The sequence below is a fragment of the Tympanuchus pallidicinctus genome, unplaced genomic scaffold (assembly GCF_026119805.1).
Source record: "Tympanuchus pallidicinctus isolate F22 unplaced genomic scaffold, pur_lepc_1.0 scaffold4, whole genome shotgun sequence".
Classification (NCBI taxonomy): domain Eukaryota; kingdom Metazoa; phylum Chordata; class Aves; order Galliformes; family Phasianidae; genus Tympanuchus; species Tympanuchus pallidicinctus.
In genome coordinates, this window is record NW_026294758.1 from 50,078,108 (window position 1) to 50,097,568 (window position 19,461).

At 35.9% G+C, this 19,461-nt stretch overlaps 1 protein-coding gene and 1 long non-coding RNA gene across 3 annotated transcripts in view; both read right to left on the reverse strand.

The window, feature by feature from the left end:
- LOC128089734 (uncharacterized) overlaps positions 1-19,461 on the reverse strand; it is a 104,510-nt gene that overhangs the window by 8,169 nt on the left and 76,880 nt on the right. The gene's annotated exons all lie outside the window — the stretch shown is intronic.
- CERT1 (ceramide transporter 1) overlaps positions 1-19,461 on the reverse strand; it is a 72,331-nt gene that overhangs the window by 7,870 nt on the left and 45,000 nt on the right. The window contains exons 4-14 of one of the 2 annotated variants that reach the window (XM_052701418.1): positions 19,091-19,198; positions 18,167-18,305; positions 17,245-17,328; positions 11,420-11,577; positions 8,109-8,201; positions 6,720-6,806; positions 5,773-5,865; positions 5,127-5,204; positions 1,906-2,001; positions 1,237-1,369; positions 36-106 (exon numbers count right to left, since the gene is read on the reverse strand). In XM_052701418.1, the coding sequence (XP_052557378.1) occupies positions 36-106; positions 1,237-1,369; positions 1,906-2,001; positions 5,127-5,204; positions 5,773-5,865; positions 6,720-6,806; positions 8,109-8,201; positions 11,420-11,577; positions 17,245-17,328; positions 18,167-18,305; positions 19,091-19,198 (1,140 nt within the window). The remainder of the gene's footprint in view (positions 1-35; positions 107-1,236; positions 1,370-1,905; positions 2,002-5,126; positions 5,205-5,772; positions 5,866-6,719; positions 6,807-8,108; positions 8,202-11,419; positions 11,578-17,244; positions 17,329-18,166; positions 18,306-19,090; positions 19,199-19,461) is intronic. The other variant, XM_052701419.1, reaches the window with a different exon arrangement.

The window sequence follows — 19,461 nt, forward strand, 5'->3', positions numbered from 1 at the left end:
GTAGTGTGAGTATACAGGTGAAGTGTAATTCTTACCTTGTGTGTCTGGTAAATGATGATTGCGTTATCAGCTAAATTTTCCACAACATGGAAATTTTCAATGGTTGCTACAAAAACAGAGGAAAAAAATCAGCAAAATAGCACAGATACTAGGTCAATGTTATGAACAATATGCTTGCTGATACACTGATTCAGACTTGCATCTGAGTCCATAGGGTCTGATGGGATTAATTCCATGGTACTGAAAGAGCTGGCTGGTATCACCGTGAGACTTCTCTCAAATATTTTTCAGTGGACTTAGGAATCTGGAGAGGTACAAACTGACTGTAAACTGGCAACAGTTGTACTGCTTTTAAAAAAAAGATAGTAAGGAAGACTCTGGTAATTTTAGAGGCCTGTGAGTCCCACTTCAGTGCCTGGTAAAATCCCTGAAAAGATTACTCCGGGAGTTGCTGAAAAACGACTTGAAAATGCTTGAAAGATTACAGTTACGAGTGGTATCCAACAAGGATTCACAAGGGGAAAATCCTTTTAAATAAAATTCATCTCCTTTTATGATGAGGTCACATATCTAGCTGACAAACAGAAGCCAAAAGATGTGGTCTTTTGGACTTCAGCAAAAGCTTTTGGTACTGTTTCTCACAGGACCCTTCTGGATAACTGTCCAGCATATGGCTAGACAAGTACATAAAAACACTGGGTGAGCAACTGGCTGATGGGTCAAGTAAATACATCAGGCTGGTGGTCAATCACAAGTGGGTTCTTCAGGGAAGCACTTTAGGGCCAGTTTTCTTTAACAAAAAGCTGAACACAGGACTTAAATGCATATTAAGTAAGCTTGCACATGATGATAAAATAGGAGGAGCTGTCATCTTCTTTGAGCACAGAAAGGCAAAAAAACAGCAACAAATTGAAGGGCTGGGCAATCACCCTTTATAAAGTTTAACAAGTTTAACAAGTACCAGATTCTGCATTTGGAATGGGGCAGCCTTGGATATACATACAGACTGAGGGACAAGAGGCAGGAGGGTGGAGTTCTGGAACAGGCTCCACAAGGCACTGGTCACAACACCAAGCCAGCCAGAGCTCAAGGACAATACTTGCAGACATAGGGTTGAATTTTGAGTGCTCCTGCATGGAGCAAGGAGCAAGACTCAGTGATCCCTGTGGGTTCCTCCAAACTGGGAAATTCTATGATCACTAATAACCAAGTAAGATATAAGAACAGATTCCTTACTTTCCCAGTCATTACGAACGTCCACGTTCCAGAAGTAGTGGCAAACTTCATGTCCTGTTACCCCTTTAACAGCATGTGTTGCCTTCAAAGGATCCAAAACTATTCCATTTTCTTCCACCTCTCTTCTGTACACCTATGATCGAATATAAAGAATGAGATGAGATGTAGGACAGAAATTGTCAAAATTGAAATATGAAACAATTTACACATGAGCATCAGCTTTTAAAAAGCTGCAATACTAATGCATGAATAATTTGCCAAGACAGTTTTCTCTGGTCACTTCTAATGCAGATATTTTTAAATGACATTTCACATTATGGTAACATTATTTTGAGAATCTCTACCATAAAAAGAACAAAGCTACATTATCACTATGTATAAGGATCCACACAAGCACAGTAAAATAGCTGGCAGCAGCTTGCTACCATATAACATCCTCATATTTTGAATCTATGCCATTTTAACACCAAGTTTTTAGCAGGAGAGAAGAAAGCAATCCATAAAGTTATTCCAGGTGTTACACAGGATGTTGCAGCCCTAACAAACTCTAGTTCTAGCTCGAACAATACTACTGTCAGAAGTTCTAATGGCATAACTTAGTGAGTGACAGTATTCAAAGAGAACAAGGATATCTGTCTGACAGCAGTTAAGCATAAACCAGATGTTTACCTTCATTTCTCCTTCTTCAACCACTAGCTGCCAATTGGCATCTCCTCCTACGTCTTGTAAGGAATAAGTCATATGGTTTTGTACCATCTCTTCCACCTTTAAAGCAGAAAAATACACACATTTTAAAATTTTTTCATCCTCTTGGACAGGCAGTTGTACACTACTGGAAGCCACATGTCAATACGTCAATCCTGTGCAGTGCTGAACTGGGACAACAGAGTTCTCCATCCACGCTTAAGATACTGTATTTAAGATACAGATACTTCCGGGCTTCAAAAATAAAAGCCAAAACAATGATTCAAAGTATAACTTAATTCTTTGTGAGTACTTCCCATTCTTCCATTGCATGCCTGAAATGTCAAAACTCCCTACTTCTACCAGAAAACTGTTTCAGTTCAGCAAAATTATTTCAGGTATCTCTAAGCAGAATTACAGTGCCTAGTGACTCTTGTAGGACAGCAGCCAATAAAGAATGCTTAAAAAGCTTAAAAAGCTGAACAAAGGTGTAGGGGTGGGGATGATGAGAGCAGGACGGAAGTGTTGTGGTTTGACACCAGCAAACCCAACACAGGAACACAGATCTGCTGTGACTCTCAGTTACCAGCAAAACATGCCTGCTCTGCTCCACCAGAACCTTTGCACAATTACAAATTAGGAAAAAGACAGAACTGCTTACATTAAAAAAAAATTAGATGATGCAGAGACTCATGTATTAAAAAACATTCACTTAAAACTAGACAGTTGTGTGCTTTCCTGAAAGTTCAGATATTTGATATATTTTAATCCAGCTGTGGGAACACCTCATTTGTTAAAAATTCTGCTTAATGCATATGGCAGTGGGTGACAGAACAGGAAATGCCTTTTTATTTGCATTATTATTTTCAGTTTGCAGTTTCATTCTACAAATGCTTTTTCTTTCCCTGTCCTATGAGAAAATACTACCCTTCCAAATAACAACAGAAGCAGAAATACAGTATACACTGCTGAGTATGTTTACAAATATTGTTAACAATCTACTGAGCTTCACCTAAACAGGAGGTGACCACTAAAATCTGTCACAGCAAGCAATACCACCTGACTGACACTGTTAACGTGAATTACTATGGTTTTTTTGTTTTTGTATTTTTTAAACAGAAAAGCACTACACCTAACCATTACTTAACTGATCAACAGAGTAGTTTAAGAATAAAACTGAAGCATCAGCAGTAGTTTTTGCACTGCTTACAAGACTATTTTATAAACGCACCAGGCTTCATAACACATGAAACAACTACAGTAATCAGTGAAAAAGTAGAAAAGCAAAATGAAAGAACACTTCATCTTTTCCTTATGTGCTCTGGAACAGAAATACTGTATTTTTAATTTAAAGCAGTAATTTTATTTGTACTGTGCACTTTTTAGAAAATCTGCATAAGATCAGAGAAACTGGTCTTTCCAAAAATCAAGTCTCCAGAGAGGGAATGGAGACCAATTTTATGTCAATAAAGCCAAGGGCAGGTTGTCAAGAGAAGATGGCATGCAGCTCTTCTCTTCATTGTCCTTCACCTGTTTGCTCACTAGCAGTGAAATTCCAGAGAAGATGAAATGATTTGTTAGTCTGCTAGAACTTTGTTCCAGGGAAAAAATACTGAGGTAATTAATGGTGGGGAAGATTTTTGTAAACTAGCAAGATCATCCTTTCAGCAGTGAGCTAGTTGACTTAATGTCACATCCTAAAATACTAGGTGATAACTTCTGCTTAGTAAAATCCATGCAGCAGCCACAAATGCAAATCCATCTGGCTATCATTTTTAATTTGTGTTATTTTGATACAGACCTTGTCAATTTCAGATTTGTTTTTAAATGATTTATTTTTCCACCATATTAGATCTCTGCTACAGAAGTTTACCATATGGATGCACAACTGTTATTGCTGGTATAAAAAACGAAAATGTCCTATTGAACTGTCTATTTCAACTGAAAAGTTTTACTTTTCCAAGTCTCTCTCCCAACCCACCTGTGGGGAGTGAATGAATAGCTGTGTGGCACTGAACTGCCTGACGGGTTAAACAACAACCACCATTATTTTTGGCACCCAACATCAATGGCCTGAAGGTTGAAATAACAGATCTGACCAGAGTATCTCAAAACAAATTTATTACAAGCATTGCTGTGCATGTTCTCAGAGTTCTGTTGTGTAGAGCCTTACTTGCTGTCTACGCTCCCTCCTTTGCCATTGATCACGATTGGGTCTAGGTTAATGTTATCAATATTATTTTGCAATACTGTGTCACACTGGCTTATGGCATAATAAACTTAGTGCTTGAAAAGCTTGCAGTACTTTCTGCAGGTGGCATGATTCTGGGCTTTGTTAAACAAAAGAAAATCCATTCCTTCTGTTAAAAATAACAGCTTCTTTGCAATATTAAACAATGATTAAAAAAGATGAAGTAACATATTCTAGAAGGAATTTCTGCTCTGGTTCACAGTAAGATAAAGGCTCGCAGTAGAAGAAAACCACCAGCATGAATCTCATGTTTGAACATCATTTTTTTGAGACTAGAGACCAAAACATGATGTCACTTAGTTAACCCAACTTTAAACTACGTCCCCTTCAGACCAAGCACCTGAAGTAATTTTGTACATTACTGGTGTATATATCACTTTACATTTACATAATCAGGAACTCAGTTACTTTCTGAAGAATCAATGAATATATTTAAAGCTTTCATTACAAAACCATTCATATCCACAACCTTACTAGCAATATATTTTATAACATTTCAGTAACAAATCTAGTTGTAGAGCTCAAAAACAGTGAATATTAAAGATCAGTATTATCATCTTAACGTCACTATAAGTGACAAGTGTTAAAAAAAATTACATCTCTATTTTAAAAAGAAGAAAATTTGAAGCAAAGACCATCTCCATCCCACACAAAACAGGTGCTATTCTAATGTCACAAAAATCAGAAATGCAGAAAGTTCAAGTTGTATGCATTTTTATTAAAGCTATCGAAATCAATCCAACAGTTTCACAAGGGTTGGGCCTCTGCAGGAGTGATATGCATGCAAGCAGAATGTAAAAAGACAACCATTTAGTCTACTAATAGAGAACTCCTTTGTTTGTCTCAATGTACTAGTTTAAAGCAAGCAGTGATTCATGTAACAAAAATGCAGGTTCTAGAGAAGATGAAATATAGCAAAGATATGTAACCCCCACTCTACACATAAATACGGTACCTGGGCGCTGAATCTGTGAACATCATCAGAGGCACTGACTAGATCAATGGAAGACATGGAGGAAGAGCGACTATAGGGCTACCAGAGACAGACAAAGAAAAAACCAAGTAATCAGAACAAAGGCACAACAGAGCATTCAGTACCAACTTGCAAGCACAAGATAATGAAGAAAAGGAAAACAAAAGCACCATAAGCAGCAAGCACAGCAGCAAATGCTGATTTCATGCACCTATTATGTATTATGCTCCCAGTGTAGCCATGAGAGGAGCACAGTGTTTCCAGTAACATTAAACTGAAAGTCCACTGATCCTGATCCAAGTGACTTTTAAAAATGTTTAACTAATTCAATCAATTCTGGTGAAGAAATCTTAGAAACTCAGGTTGATAGTTCGTCTGTCTCCTTTACTATCACTGATAATCTTGAAAGAAGTCAAGAGTATTCTAAATGAACACTCAGAACAGTGTTTTTTGAGCCAAGAGAAAACAGTCTTCCTCCAGTTCCAGTTGCTTTAACTGAATATGAATAAACCATGAAAAGTTACTAGAAACACTTACAAAAAAAAATCAATCTTGCCTACCCATACAAATTGTATAGAAACATCATGTATCAGCCAATATTCTCTGGAAATTGTGAGAAGTATTTTACCTTTTGGACAAATCGATGACTCCCCACAGCAGAGTATGCATCTCCAGAAGGTAAGGACGTTGGCCAGTGCAATCTGACCTTTTCACTTTGAGACTGCAACAAAATAGGCTTAATTATTGGTAGTTAGTTGCTACTAAGTGTACTATTAAAGAGAGTGAGTCATCCTCAGTCTGTGTAATGGCTACTGCATTACAACAAGAACTAATGCCATCCCTGGCAGGCCTTAAGTTGGCATCCTGATGATCTTTTAAGTGAATGAAATATTCATTAACTTCATCTACACTTCCAGGTGTGTTTGTAGATTAAGGAAAATTAATTGGTACCACTAAGGCTGCTGCATCAATATATAACAATAGTAATAACCACTAATCAATCAAGAATAATTTTTATTTATTTATTCATTTATTACAAGAGCAGCATGCAGGCTGTTGTTCATCACTGGCAAAAACACATGCCAAGGGTGGTGACCATGCTGAAAAATAATGTTTTGTAGCTGAGAATTTGCTCTACCAAATAGCGTTATTGTGCTTTTTGCATTTGTTATAGTTTCCATTACGTATACTTAATGCATTCCAACCCTTATACTTAATGCATGTTATCCCTATTTGATCCTTGCTGCTGGTATAAGCAAAATAGACTTCAGGGCAGTAATGACGTTTTGACAAATACCTGCAGTGTTTGGTATTCCTATAACTTTTACACAGAATTCGAAGATATGTAAGAATCAGAAATGAGAAATTCAATTAGGTTAACATTTGCACTGTAATCCACATAAGCTGTGAAATCAGCTTCTCAAAATTAGTGTTAAACAACAGTACTTAACTTTACAAATACCAAGAACTGAACTCTACTTTGAATTGTCAGGAGATGCACCCAAGGAATGAGCATAGGTCACTGAAGCTTCCCATGAAGCGCCCATCATTAACACATTTTTCAAGCATCAGTACCTGTTCTTCCATTTTATCCTGTCTGTCAAGAGCAGCTTCAACAGCATCAAAGAATTCTTCTTCATTAATCAGACTATTAGGGCCCTCCTAGAGTATAAGAAACAAGAACTAGTTTAAAACTTTGGAGACATGAAAGCTCCATTTAAATTTAATTTTAGGAGTATGTATGTATTATGTATGTAACTGACAGAATGAAATTCTTCCATATCCATAAAATATTCCATATTTTTACCAATATCATCTGAAAACACTGCTTGTTAAAGAAAGTTACTCCCTCTAACTGTAACATAGGAGGTAGTTAAACAAGGTTAAAAAACCAGGAAACTGAGGAATCGTCAACATACTTTGACATCAAATTTAAGCTTTAATGAACATATATTTCCTCTTTAAAAATGCTTACAAAATGTCAGAAAAGCAAGCATATTAACATAATTGCACAATTAGACTACTTCTGAGTATTCCAGTGCTTCAGATAAAAGTACAAGACAAAAAATACTGGGGATCGTTTACTTGAGAATTCCTGAAAGAATAACTTAACAAAAAGAAGCAGGTAGAACTGAGTACTGAAAACTCAAGTTTAAGACTTAAAATGGTAATTTAAGAAAACAAAACTAGGCTTACTGTTGTTATCGTACTGTAAAATAAACAAATCCACCAAATCTCATAAACTAAAATGGATACGAGAGAACCAGCAGTGTTCAAATGTCTATTAAGTATCCCATATTGTTACTATTTCTCAAGTTCTGATTTTTAAGCAGAAACAAGCATTTGATTAATGCTTGTGAAGAAGTCAAGTTCTCAAAAAAAAAAAAAAAAAGATCATATAAACTGCACTACAGGTTCATTGGCTTGTATTATTTTTCAGAAGGTGGTTTGAACACTGTAGAATTTGAGTAACTACCTGAAGAGGAAGCTTCTGAAATACACAATTTAACAGCTGAAGCAGAATCCTAAATTCACTGCATTTACGATCGCATTTGAAGTAACAGAGACAAGTTAAAAATTTATTTTAGTTGAACTTCAGATCTAGGACTGCCTCTGCCTTTAGAATTTCCATATTTGTATTACATACCTATACAGTTGACCCATTAGAAAGTAAAAGTGTAACTACTCCATATAAGCAGTATCAAATGTATTTAAAAAAAAAATCAAAATTCACCAGAAATATCAGTAAATGAATTATCTAGACACAAGAAGGACAAAATGAAGACTGATCTTCATTAAAAAAAATTGAGGATAGAAATTTGTCATCCAGCTTTCAAGTTGGAAAAACTGAGGTGGCATGAATACTCTCGCACAAGCTGATCACCTTGATTTACACATACAATCATTTAATAAATAAACTTTCAAACTCCTGGCTTTAAAAAAAAATGTAAAGCAGAAATGTACCTCATAGTCTGGCCCTCCAAAGTGGGACTTTTTCTTCAGTTCTGTTACAGCATTTTTATATGCTTCTTCTGTTCTTCTCCTTTTTTCTGTCTCCTGCAAAATGACATGATCTTTTGATGCTGAAGGAATGAAATGGCTGATAACAATACATATGCCAATAAATAGAATGATCAGTATAGCTTAGCTTTTTTTTTTTTTTTTAAACAAGATTTCCAGAGCCATCCATTTTCTCATTTTGTTTGCATGCACACAGTGTGCATTCATATATACTCTAACAAAACTTGGGAAGTTAACTACCTTGAGGAATCCCTTCCCACAGAACCTTAGAATCAAAGAATTGCTCAGGTTGGAAAAGACCTTGAAGATCATTGAGTCCAACCACAACAAAGAAGAGTGCAAGCAAAAGAATGTGTTCAGCAAAGAAAGTGTGAGCAAGTAAAGCTGAATAGGAAGGGTGATTTAGAGACCAGGGACACAAACAAGACTGATGCATTTCCTTTTTTTTTTTTTTTTTTTTAAATAAGTCATGTGCAAGAAACTACTAGATCAGCAACCAAAAATTAAATATAACTATAAATGGTTCATTGAGGTCAGACCTGCTAAGTGACTGTTTGAACTGCTCAACACCGTTGCTCAGGCAGTGATGACAAAGGATGAAGGGTAAAACTGTTAAAATGCTAACTCGTTGAATATAGTGATACACTAATGAGTCACTGCATGTAAGTTTCTATCTGTAGTTAGTTGGCATAGGATCCAAGTGAGTCATTTCATGAATTCCATGCAGACTAACAACTCAACATCATTCTCTCATAATAGGTGTATGACTGTATTAAAGCCACTAATTATATCTACATTACATATTTTGAATAAAGATGCAGTGATGCTGGAATCAGATTAAGCCTAGCATTTCCTCTGCAAATTTTATCCTTTAAAATATATGAGAAAGTAGGCTGAACTTCATTATCTCACAATATTTACTTCCGTCTGTGAAGACATTCATCTGATGATAATGCAATGCTTTTAAATCAGATCCATAGCTGTAGAAGGCACTTCTACAACCTATGTTGAGCCACTAAAGCAATGTAGTGAAAAGACAATTCTTGTGTAGATATAAAGACATTTCCATCAGAGAGGATGCAGGAGGCCCTCTATGGGAGGAAGTCAGGGCTCATGTCAGGCACTGCCAGGTCCAGACAGCTCCGAAACAGACTCACTGCAGGACGTAGTTAAGCCTACCAGCCATATAAGTGACAATTCTGGGGAAAAAAAAACAAAAAAAAGCAACAAAAAACAAACAAAAAGACCCCCCCCCAAAAAAAAAAAAAAAAACAAACCCACAAAACAAAACAACAACAAACAAACAAAAAATACCTACACTGGGAGAGAGAAGGAGGGAACAAAAAGAAAGAAACAGCAGAGGGAAATGTCAAGGCCAGGGGAGAAGGTGGTGATTGATGGCAGACCACATATCCATACTGCAGCTCATAGAGGACCCCCACACACTGGTGCTGATAGATGTTAAGAAACTGTGGCCTACGGAAAGCCCACACTGGTGCAGATCATTCCTGACAGGAACAGTGGCCCATGAATGACTCTACTCTAGACCATATTTCCAGTATTTCCACATTACTCAGGACCAACAAGCTTACTAAAGCAAAGAACCATAAAATCTCCAAGTTTTTGAGAAGTCTTTCCTATTTAATTTCCGGAAAACCAAGTTCAGACAAGATCATGATCCCCTTTCGAATGTATTTACTCATGGTATGTGAGCTAATCTGCACATGGCATACCAGTAACATGAGAACTGAAGGGAAATTCAGTTTTCTTAACTATCTGCAGCTAAAAAAATACTTTAAAATTAGTCTAGTGACTAATAACTGATCTAAACTGTCTTCTATATTAACATATTATTCCATATTAAAATACACAAAACTTTGGACAAGAGAAATTAATTTCATCCACGCTCTGAGAAAATTCTGATTAAGTCTGTCTTCTCAGTCAAGAGAAAAAAGTTGTTGACAGGGGACCACCAAGGAGACATCAAGAAAACAGATCCAGACTTTTGCACAAGGATGAAAAAAAGAATACATACTAAAACATTTCTGATTGGATATAGACAAGGACTTTCACTATAGCATATTAAATTTCCCTGTAATGACAGGTGTACAGAACAGAAAGTTTTGCAGTCTCCATCTTTGAAGACTTGAAACCAGATGTAATAAAGCCCTGAACACTCCACTTCAAACTTCCCTTGCTTTGGGCAGGAGGTTGGACTAGAGATCTACCAAGGTCTCTTCCAATCTGAGTTATTCTGTGATTCTATTAATGAATTTCAAGTATTGGATGTGCTACAATTCCACCAACTACTCAGAGGAATCAGAACCAAATTAAGCATTGTCTGAAGTATCAAAACAGCTAGATAAGCCCTCAGCTTTGACATAAAGACAAAGAACAGCTAAAGACAAGTGCAAGGACTAAAATGCGGATATATTTTATCTGAATGCCTTTATTATTTGAATCATGTACTGCTAAAATATATATAGTAAGATTTGATGTTATATATGCCATGTGTAAACATGCTAAATTTAAAAACAAGAAACAACAATGGTATAGAACATCAGGCAATAATGGCAGGCTGACAAGATTGTAGAAGACAAAGCCTGAAATACATCCCAGACACGCTTCCAACACATCTTATCTGAAGAAGAGATTGTGCATTTTGAGTTGCTATAACGGTGGCACAGGATTACTGTGAACTATTATTGTCATGAGAAAAACAGGTAACACCACTAACTAAAAAAATTAATCAACTACTTTAAGTCACGTTTTCCACTCATCTCTTAAAAGTGAAATAAATGATGATCCCTTTAAAGAGACCTTTACAGTTAAATCTTTAAAGAGTAGGTTGTTCTCAGCACTGTTACCATTTCACAATTAAGCATTTTGGATTTGCACATCGTTCTGGATAGTGCGTGGATATTCAGGTCTCCTTTAGAAGACTGCAAGTAATAATGTATTATATTAATGCTGTCAGGTTCTCTTCGGATTTTAAAAAACAATATAGGAATCCTAGTTAACAAGGGTTGCAAAAAGGAAGTCTATGATGAATGCTACTATATCAGCAACAGTCAAGATGAGGCTTTAACATTTCGTAGGACTAATAAATAATGAAAACACCTAAAATTAGTAAGTGCTGTACATAAAATTACAGATAATGCCTGGACTAAGAAGGTTAAAAACAGTTGTTGAAATTTCAAGCTGAATAAACTACTTTTTTTTTGTCAACCAAAGTGAAAGGAAAACAACCTTACCTTATCTAGCCTTTTTTGCCAGCTTTCTTCACGTTTTACCATTAGTTCAATACAGTGAGATAGCGTAGCAAGGATTCCAGCAGTAGTTGCCTTGAATGTTATAGCTTCTCCTTTAAAGTCTATGCCATTAATTCCTTTGGGTGTCACGTGTGGAAATACTGAAAACAAACATAAACCATTCACTGACAGCTGCCTTTAATTCAAGTGAGCATCTTAATAGCATGGTTTATATTACAATTGTTTGAATATACTGCCTGGAAAGTTGATTTCGAAACACAAATCAAAATGTGCTAATCATGTGCAGCTATCCACAGGATAAGAAAAGAGATTCAAAAGGAAGAATGCATCCCTTCAGCTTCATCTTGCTATACTCTATTTCCAGTCAGCTTGTAATGCTGTATTACTCTGCGCTCTGCAAATCATGTAGGTGGAGGGAGTGGTAATACTTCGTAACAATAGCATTTTGAGAGCATGAAGTGAGGCCTAAGACAGAGAAACCTCAACATACCTAATTCAGTACTGAGAAAGGAAAAATTAAAAAATGCAATCAAAGCCAAAATGTCACACGCAAAGTTGCTCTAAGCTGGCAATTACAGATTTTAAATCCACAAAGTAAAAATATATGATATATATAAAAGTATGAAATGTGTGGAATTATCCAAGTATTATTGGTTTTGCAATTCCAACAACTACTTCATGCTGTCAACCAAGCCATCTGTTGCTAAGGCTATTTAAATCACTTAAAATATGTGACAAAAAAATACCTATTATATGTCAAACTTACATATAGGTTGACAGAATAACAAATCAAACACCACACATTAGTGCCATAAAGTATTAGCAAGCAGAAGTAAAACCCTGTTGAAGATTGAGCTCAGCAAGCTCAAGTACCTCCTGCTATGCCATGGTTAAAGCTAGTGACTTGTCACCCAGCTGGATAATGCATTTTTATTTAATTTTTCTTTGGTTTGTCAGCGTGCCACTGTTATGGTTTAAAAAGCTGAAATAAATATTTACTTTAAGTTTATCCAATAACTGCCTGCATGGGCAAAGCAAAACTTTCAAGAAGCTCTGTTTTTACAGGGAAGAGAAATGTAATTGCTGTCCTCTGATGGTAGAACACAGAGCACACATCACATGGTCGTAAGCAGTGGGGTAAGCCTCCAGAGGCTTTATACGCTCTTCTTTCACAAGCAATCAAACTATTTTTATTTCAAATACATGATTACAGACCATACAGTTCTTCAAATTCCCCAGTAAGCATACATGGTATGGTAAAACACAGATTTTTTTTTATTCCATATTAACGAAGAATACTCCCTAACAGATGAAGATGATAGGGGGCTGGAAAAAAAAAAAAAAAATTATGTTTCAGAAATAATAACGAGCAAACGAGATCTCCCTCCCCCTAACAGCTGCAGAGGGAACACGGAGGAGGCTGAGACTGAAAGTGGTATAAGCTGGCAAAGAGGCAATGCAGTGGATTCACTGTGAATAATGAAAACTAAACAACAGCTTCACATAAAAACTGCATTTTTCTTTGAGAACTGTAATACCACTAATTTGTCCTGTTGGTGTACAGCACGTTCACCTGCAGGCTTACCAGCAGAGCTGTGCTGCTTTATAGACATGTTTTTTTCTTCAGTACATAATACTGCCAGACATAATACTGCTGAAGAAACATCCATCAGCTGCAATGTAGAAAATTCATTTCACAAATCTCTGCTGCAGTTTGTTAGGGTAATGCAGCAACAAAGACTCATTCTTGAAAAAAGTCAACGTTCATTGAGTCTGAGTTACAACTCATTAATACTTTGATATGGTTTTGGATACCATGTATTTTAAGTCCTTATTCAGTGACTAGTCTCAAAGCAGGAGTGATATGTACCACTATACAAAACACTGGACAAAAATGAACCTGCCAATGCTTATTTCTTTGAGGCGAGGATCTGCAAAGAATGCTGCAAAGCTTTACTTCTTTGAGGAAGGAATCACTCAAGAGGTTCTTTACTGTGCACAGGGGTACTCCTCAGGAGACTTTTTTCTTCCCAAAGCATGTCTGAAGATGACCACAAGCCCCAGCTCAGAAACAGTCAATCTTCAGAATATTAACAATATTTGTCAGATTTTCTATCTGGAGAAGCCGAACATCCTTCTGATTTCTTCTCTACACTTCTTTTCTACATAAACTACAGGATCTAGTGTTTCAAGCTGAATTCTTCCATCAGGACATCTACAGGTTCAAGTTCAAGGATAACAGTAAAAGTTTTCTTGTTGGAGCTGCTCTTCTAGCTTTCTAATCAAGCTGTAGTCAACTGAAAAAAGCTCTGCAATGATTTTTTGCCTACTTTAAATTCAATTTCAACATCTTGAGTCAAGTGATTCCTTTTTAATTATCCTGTCTCTTAAGCATTTTGCTTTACTTCTGAATCATTTTCTCCTTCCTTTCATGATAATGATTTATTTTTTTTTTAATACCATGCTCTTTAGTTGTTCTGCACCTCTACACTTTTAAGATTAATCAGTTTTTACATCTTGTTCCTAAGATATGCTTTCAACCCTTCCCCAGAAGTCTAAAACATAACCTGTTTGGTAAAATCCATTTTCCAGTGAAATGGAAGATTATTTTTAAATGACAGTAAGTACAAAAATAAAGTTACTTTTTCTCTTCCATTTTATGCCACTTCTGCAACTTATACCACTATACTAATTCTACATAAAAAAGAAATGGGTGGGAGTATTACTCACTTATTAAGTGATACCTATTGTTGATCTTCTGTGGATGGCAGAAGGATTAATAGGATTAGTTTTCCTCTAAGAATAACCTCACTATTTCAGCAATGTGGGTGAATACCCTTCTTGCATTTGAAGAACAAAAATTCACCACAAATCCCACTGTATTTTATCCAGATTATTTCCTTTATCTATGTAGTTCTAACTTCTGCCTCTAAAGATGTTCCCACAATAGGTTTCACCCACTCTCATTTAAATTAAGCCCAAATCCACTCATTTTCCCAAGCAGATAGATGGGAACACTTCTCAATCAAGACTCTCACATTCCTAGACTGCAAGATTCCAACTGGTAAACACAGCAGTCAGGCACTCCCTCAATGCCTCGATACAAACAACCACTGTTTCAGTTACCAGATTTTCCAACTGGGAAGCGAACAATAGATTTGAACACCTTCATCGCAAAGAAACAACGAAAAAAATACTCCCCTATCCAAACATGGTATCTTCAGTAGCAGGATATGAATCGCTACAGTCATGCTTTCTCCTCCCTACTCAGGAAAGGTGCAGAATGGAAATTTCAAAAGACAGTGAGAACACGGTTCCTTAAACAAATTATAAATCTAATGGTTTGAGCACAAAATACTAGAAACCTGCGTGAAGACAGAAGTTGGACTTGATCCCTGTGGGTCCCTTTCAACCCAGGATATTCTAAAGACGGCTTGAAATTTTTAATGCATTTACTCCTTATAAATCAAACAGGTATTGAAAAAAATAGAATGAAAATCAGTTGTTAACAGAATTGATGGAAAGTAAATGTAACAGAAACAGGAATCATAAAACATATAATTAGAAGTTCTGCAAAAACAAATGGTTGCAGAAATAGTGACCTACAGTAAATGAGTTTATATATAAAGGTATCCATCCAGGATACCCAACGATTTCTTAGCAGAGAAATTCCTGAATACTTGATAAAGATTTTTTTTTCCCAAGGTTAATATAAGTACATTACTTCAAATTCCTCTTAAACAATGATAAAAAAAAGGACATCACTTTCCTTTTAAAACTTGAAACGTGATCTGACGTACCAAAAATACATACTTTCCAAATTAAATTTTACATATTAGGTGTGCATACATGGGATACATATCAGAGTAATACAGATATGAAAAAATGTTCTAAAGGTAAATTAAGCTGAAACTCCTACACCATCCTACAAAAAGTTTGACAGATACCTCTTCCAAAATGAATCACGCCATGTAATTAAGTACTCACTAATGTTTAAAAAAAACTTCTCACTTTTTCTGGAATTTGTTCTAATGATTTAGATGTACTCAAAAATGTGGACTCTTTTATATAGAGTTGATGAAACTGCTAGACTTGCCTACAGGTCAATATTGCTTATATTTACTGACAAGAAGCACAAAAGATTTATTCAAGAATTTCAAAGTTACACTCTACTTAACCTCTGATGCCAGCGTATAATTAATCCTTAGCGGGGGAAGCACTTCATATCACTGAAAAATCTGTTCATATTATTAATTCTGGAAGTATGCTTAAAGTGCATTCCATTTTCTCTGTTTCTCATTCCTCATTACCTCTCTTTCTCATCCCTTATTACATTACATGTTAGTGATATTCTAGAAAGAGGAACTGCACACTGTCTGACTTGGATGGAGTTAACTTTCCCCACAGCAGCCCATACAATAGTGTGCTCTCTGCCTGTAGCTAGAATGCACTGACTATGACTGAGCAGTATGCAGGCTGCTCTTCCAGCCCCTCAAAGTCAGTAGGCTGGGACAGAACTGGGACAGATGGTCCAAACTGATGGTACAGAATATCCCCTTTGATATGACATCAAAATCAGAAATAAAGTTGGAGAAGGGGAAGGACCAGGGGAGGCAATCAGTATGAAAGCATCTGTCTTCCCATGTAACTGCTACGTGTATCAAGTCCTTGCTTCCTAAGGCATGGCTGGCTATAAGCTTCCATGCTTATAGGAAATAAGCGATTCCTCCTTTTGCTTCGGCAAGGCTTTTGCTTGTTTTATTTTTCCTTTCATTAAACTGCTCCTTAACTCAACCCATGAGCTTGCATTCATTACATTTTGTTCCTGTTCTTTTGAGAAGGAGTGAAAGAGCAGTGTGACGGAGCTACTGGAGTTTACTAGTGTGAAAACATCACAAATACTCAAATACAAAGAAAGCTGCAAGACATAGGAAGGACAGCTCATTATAAAGGAAACAGCAGACACAAAAAGGGCTTATTTTGCCCACATATTTTCAATTCCTTTATAAATGTGTTTAAAAAAAAAACCAACACTTAAGTACTTTCTTTTAAAAGATTCCACCTGTTTTGAAAGAGAGCTAGCATAATTTAAAAACTCTGTGAACCAAGATCTAGTAAATACCTAAACCATCAGCATCTAGTGAAAAAAAAGCTGAGAAAGTATAGAAAGAAAGCAAACAGTTTTTGAACACATATACAACTTCTAGCAGGCCAGCTGTATGAAGATTTTTCAAAAAGGAGGACCTGCTTTGAGTCGGTAAGTGAGTCCATTCACTGCATGGACAGGGAAAGATGACTATAATTAGATCATTTAAGCTAAGAATTAAAAAAAAAAAAAAAAAATCAAGATTTTGTTCATCCTATTATTGAAAAATACAGTTAAAAAGTGGTGAAATTATGAGTAACAACACTGACTTAGTCATAATGCAGCCACAGTAGTTGTAAAAAATATACAAGTTGACAACAGTAACAAGAACAAAGAATGATTATCTATTACAACTCTCAGTTCCCAATATTTTAACGACACAGCTGTTCCAGCAGAATTTTGTGGAAATGACTTCGAACACAACAGGAACTATCAGATTGACAACCTTCCATTAATACCTGTGTGAATTAAATTAAACTTAACTCATGACAATAAAAAAAAATCTAACAAATGATAATTTTAAAATGAACAAGAATTTCCTGTAACAAATTTGAAATGCCATTCCTATAGCTTTCCTCTCAGACAGAAGCATAAATATCAGTCATATAAGGCTTATCATACTATTCAAGTTCAATTTCCAGTGAAGTTTAGACATACTTACATTTTTCCCTACTGCTGTTACTGTTATGTAAAAAATCCCCATCAGAACGCACTGTAGGGAAATCATCTTCATCATCTTCTACCACTGAATTAGGAAGAGAAAGGTAGTATGTAAAGGAAGGAAGAAAGCTGTTCTAATTCTTTGGTGCATAAGAAGAAACTAGGAGCATTTTCACAGCTAAGCAGCACAAGATATTTTTTCTATAATAGAAACAGAAAGTCATGATCCTCCTATCTTTTTTTTTTAATCCCCATCAGAACCACAACGTAACTGTAAGAAATAATTATGATATTTTTGGTCAGTGTCCAAATGAAGGTTCTTGTATAACTGATTACACGAAAGAACCACAATTCAGCTCTTCTATGCTAGCAAAAAGTGGGATTGTCTGTATCTATTATTTTCTCACTAAAAAAAGTTTCACGACTTTTTATAGTGAGAGATAACCCAAAAATAAATATAAACGCCCCAAGAAACATGTATGAATATGAAAACAAGCTGCACTCTGATAAAAACTATTCAGATACACAGATATCCTCATCCTGGTCTATTATTGCAAGCGCACACTCAAGCTGAACAGTATTCTACCCTCAGCCAATTCACCTCTGAAGAATACAATATGGCAACAGCTTTGCTTTTATGTAAGAACATACTGTTCCTATCAAACTAAAACTCAAATGTTTTTTCCAAAGTAATGGTAAGAAATGCAGTTGTAAATTTATTTGATTACATCAAGTGCTAAAAAGATCTTTTTTTTTTTTTTCCAGTGAGGTTGTTAGCTACAGGTTAAGAGCAAAGCTAAGCAGTTTTTAAAAGGAATCCAACTACTGCAGTGCAAATATTTGAAATTATTTACACAGAAACATTCCTTACAGTATAGAAATTTAGATTTTAAGGAGGTCAGTGTTTCCAATAACAATTTTACCTTTATCCCTCTGGAGTTCATCTTTGGAAACTGCATCTGCACAAGCATCAAAATATTTCTGTAAAGTATCAACTTGTCTACACAAGATGTCTCTAAAGGTTTCCATTTCTGCAAGCTTCTCACGTAAGCTATGGCCCTTCTGAAAATACAAGAGAAAAACACTTCTAATGCTTCTAAATATTCTACAGTAGTTCAATGAAAAAAAGAATTTCTGCAGCCACAACAAAGGTACACTGATGATCTTTCAGGTATCAACTGCTAAAAAACACTGTTAATGTTCAAAGAACATGATTATAAGAATCTATACACAAGTGTTCCTTTCTCATTTTTTTCACTGGTCTCACCTTTTCCTCTCTGTTGCACTTGCTACATCAGAGCATTCAAACAAGCTTACTAACAAAAGCTTTGCTTAATCCCAGGTTTGCAGCTATTTGCCTGAAAACAGTCAGCTCTAGTTTTCATACAGATCTAGACACACCTTTCTAGTGTTGCTCCTCTTCTGCTCCTACAAGAAGCAACGCTTACTCGAATAGAAATGTTAAACATTTTAGACTCTAGAAATAAGAAAAGTCATTTGTCAACTGGTATTAATAATCAAACCTGTTAAATCACAGAACCAGCATATCCTTTAATTAGAAGCCCTTGCATGCTCAGGAATACACTGGGAAAGGCTAAATTCTCCTAACAGGTTTGATTTCTCTTGCCATCAGAAGATACTGTAATCTAAAATGGACAACTGCTTAAAGGCATGTTAAAGCTTCCTGTACAATATATTCTTTATTACATGCAGAATTACATAGTAAACCAAAAAGTTGGTACTCTTTCCTCTTGCTGTGTGAGCGAACCTTCACATAATATACCCTTTTCTCATTTGCTTAAGTATCTTTTTTACACATCCATATTAAGAGAACATTATTCACTAACCTTGAACGAAGAGGTGGATGTTGCAGAATATCCACTTGCTCCAGAAACAAGAGACACCATGGAGCCATGGCGGCGTAAACTTGATTCTGATCCATAGCCAGATTCAGTCTGAAAAATACAAACCGCACAAAAAACACAGGGAGGTTTTAAATATGAGAAGAAGCTGTAAAAGCAATTAACATCACTTCCTCTAAAACCTTGTTTCTTGTCACTATGTATTAGAAGCTTCACTCAAATTGTGCCTGCAAGCTCAAGATGTTGATTTAATATCTATGAAGTTAATACAAATCTATGTTTTGTTATCATAATGATGTGGAAAAACAGTAGCTACCTACAACCTGTTATGCATCCCCCAAAAGTCCAAAAACCCA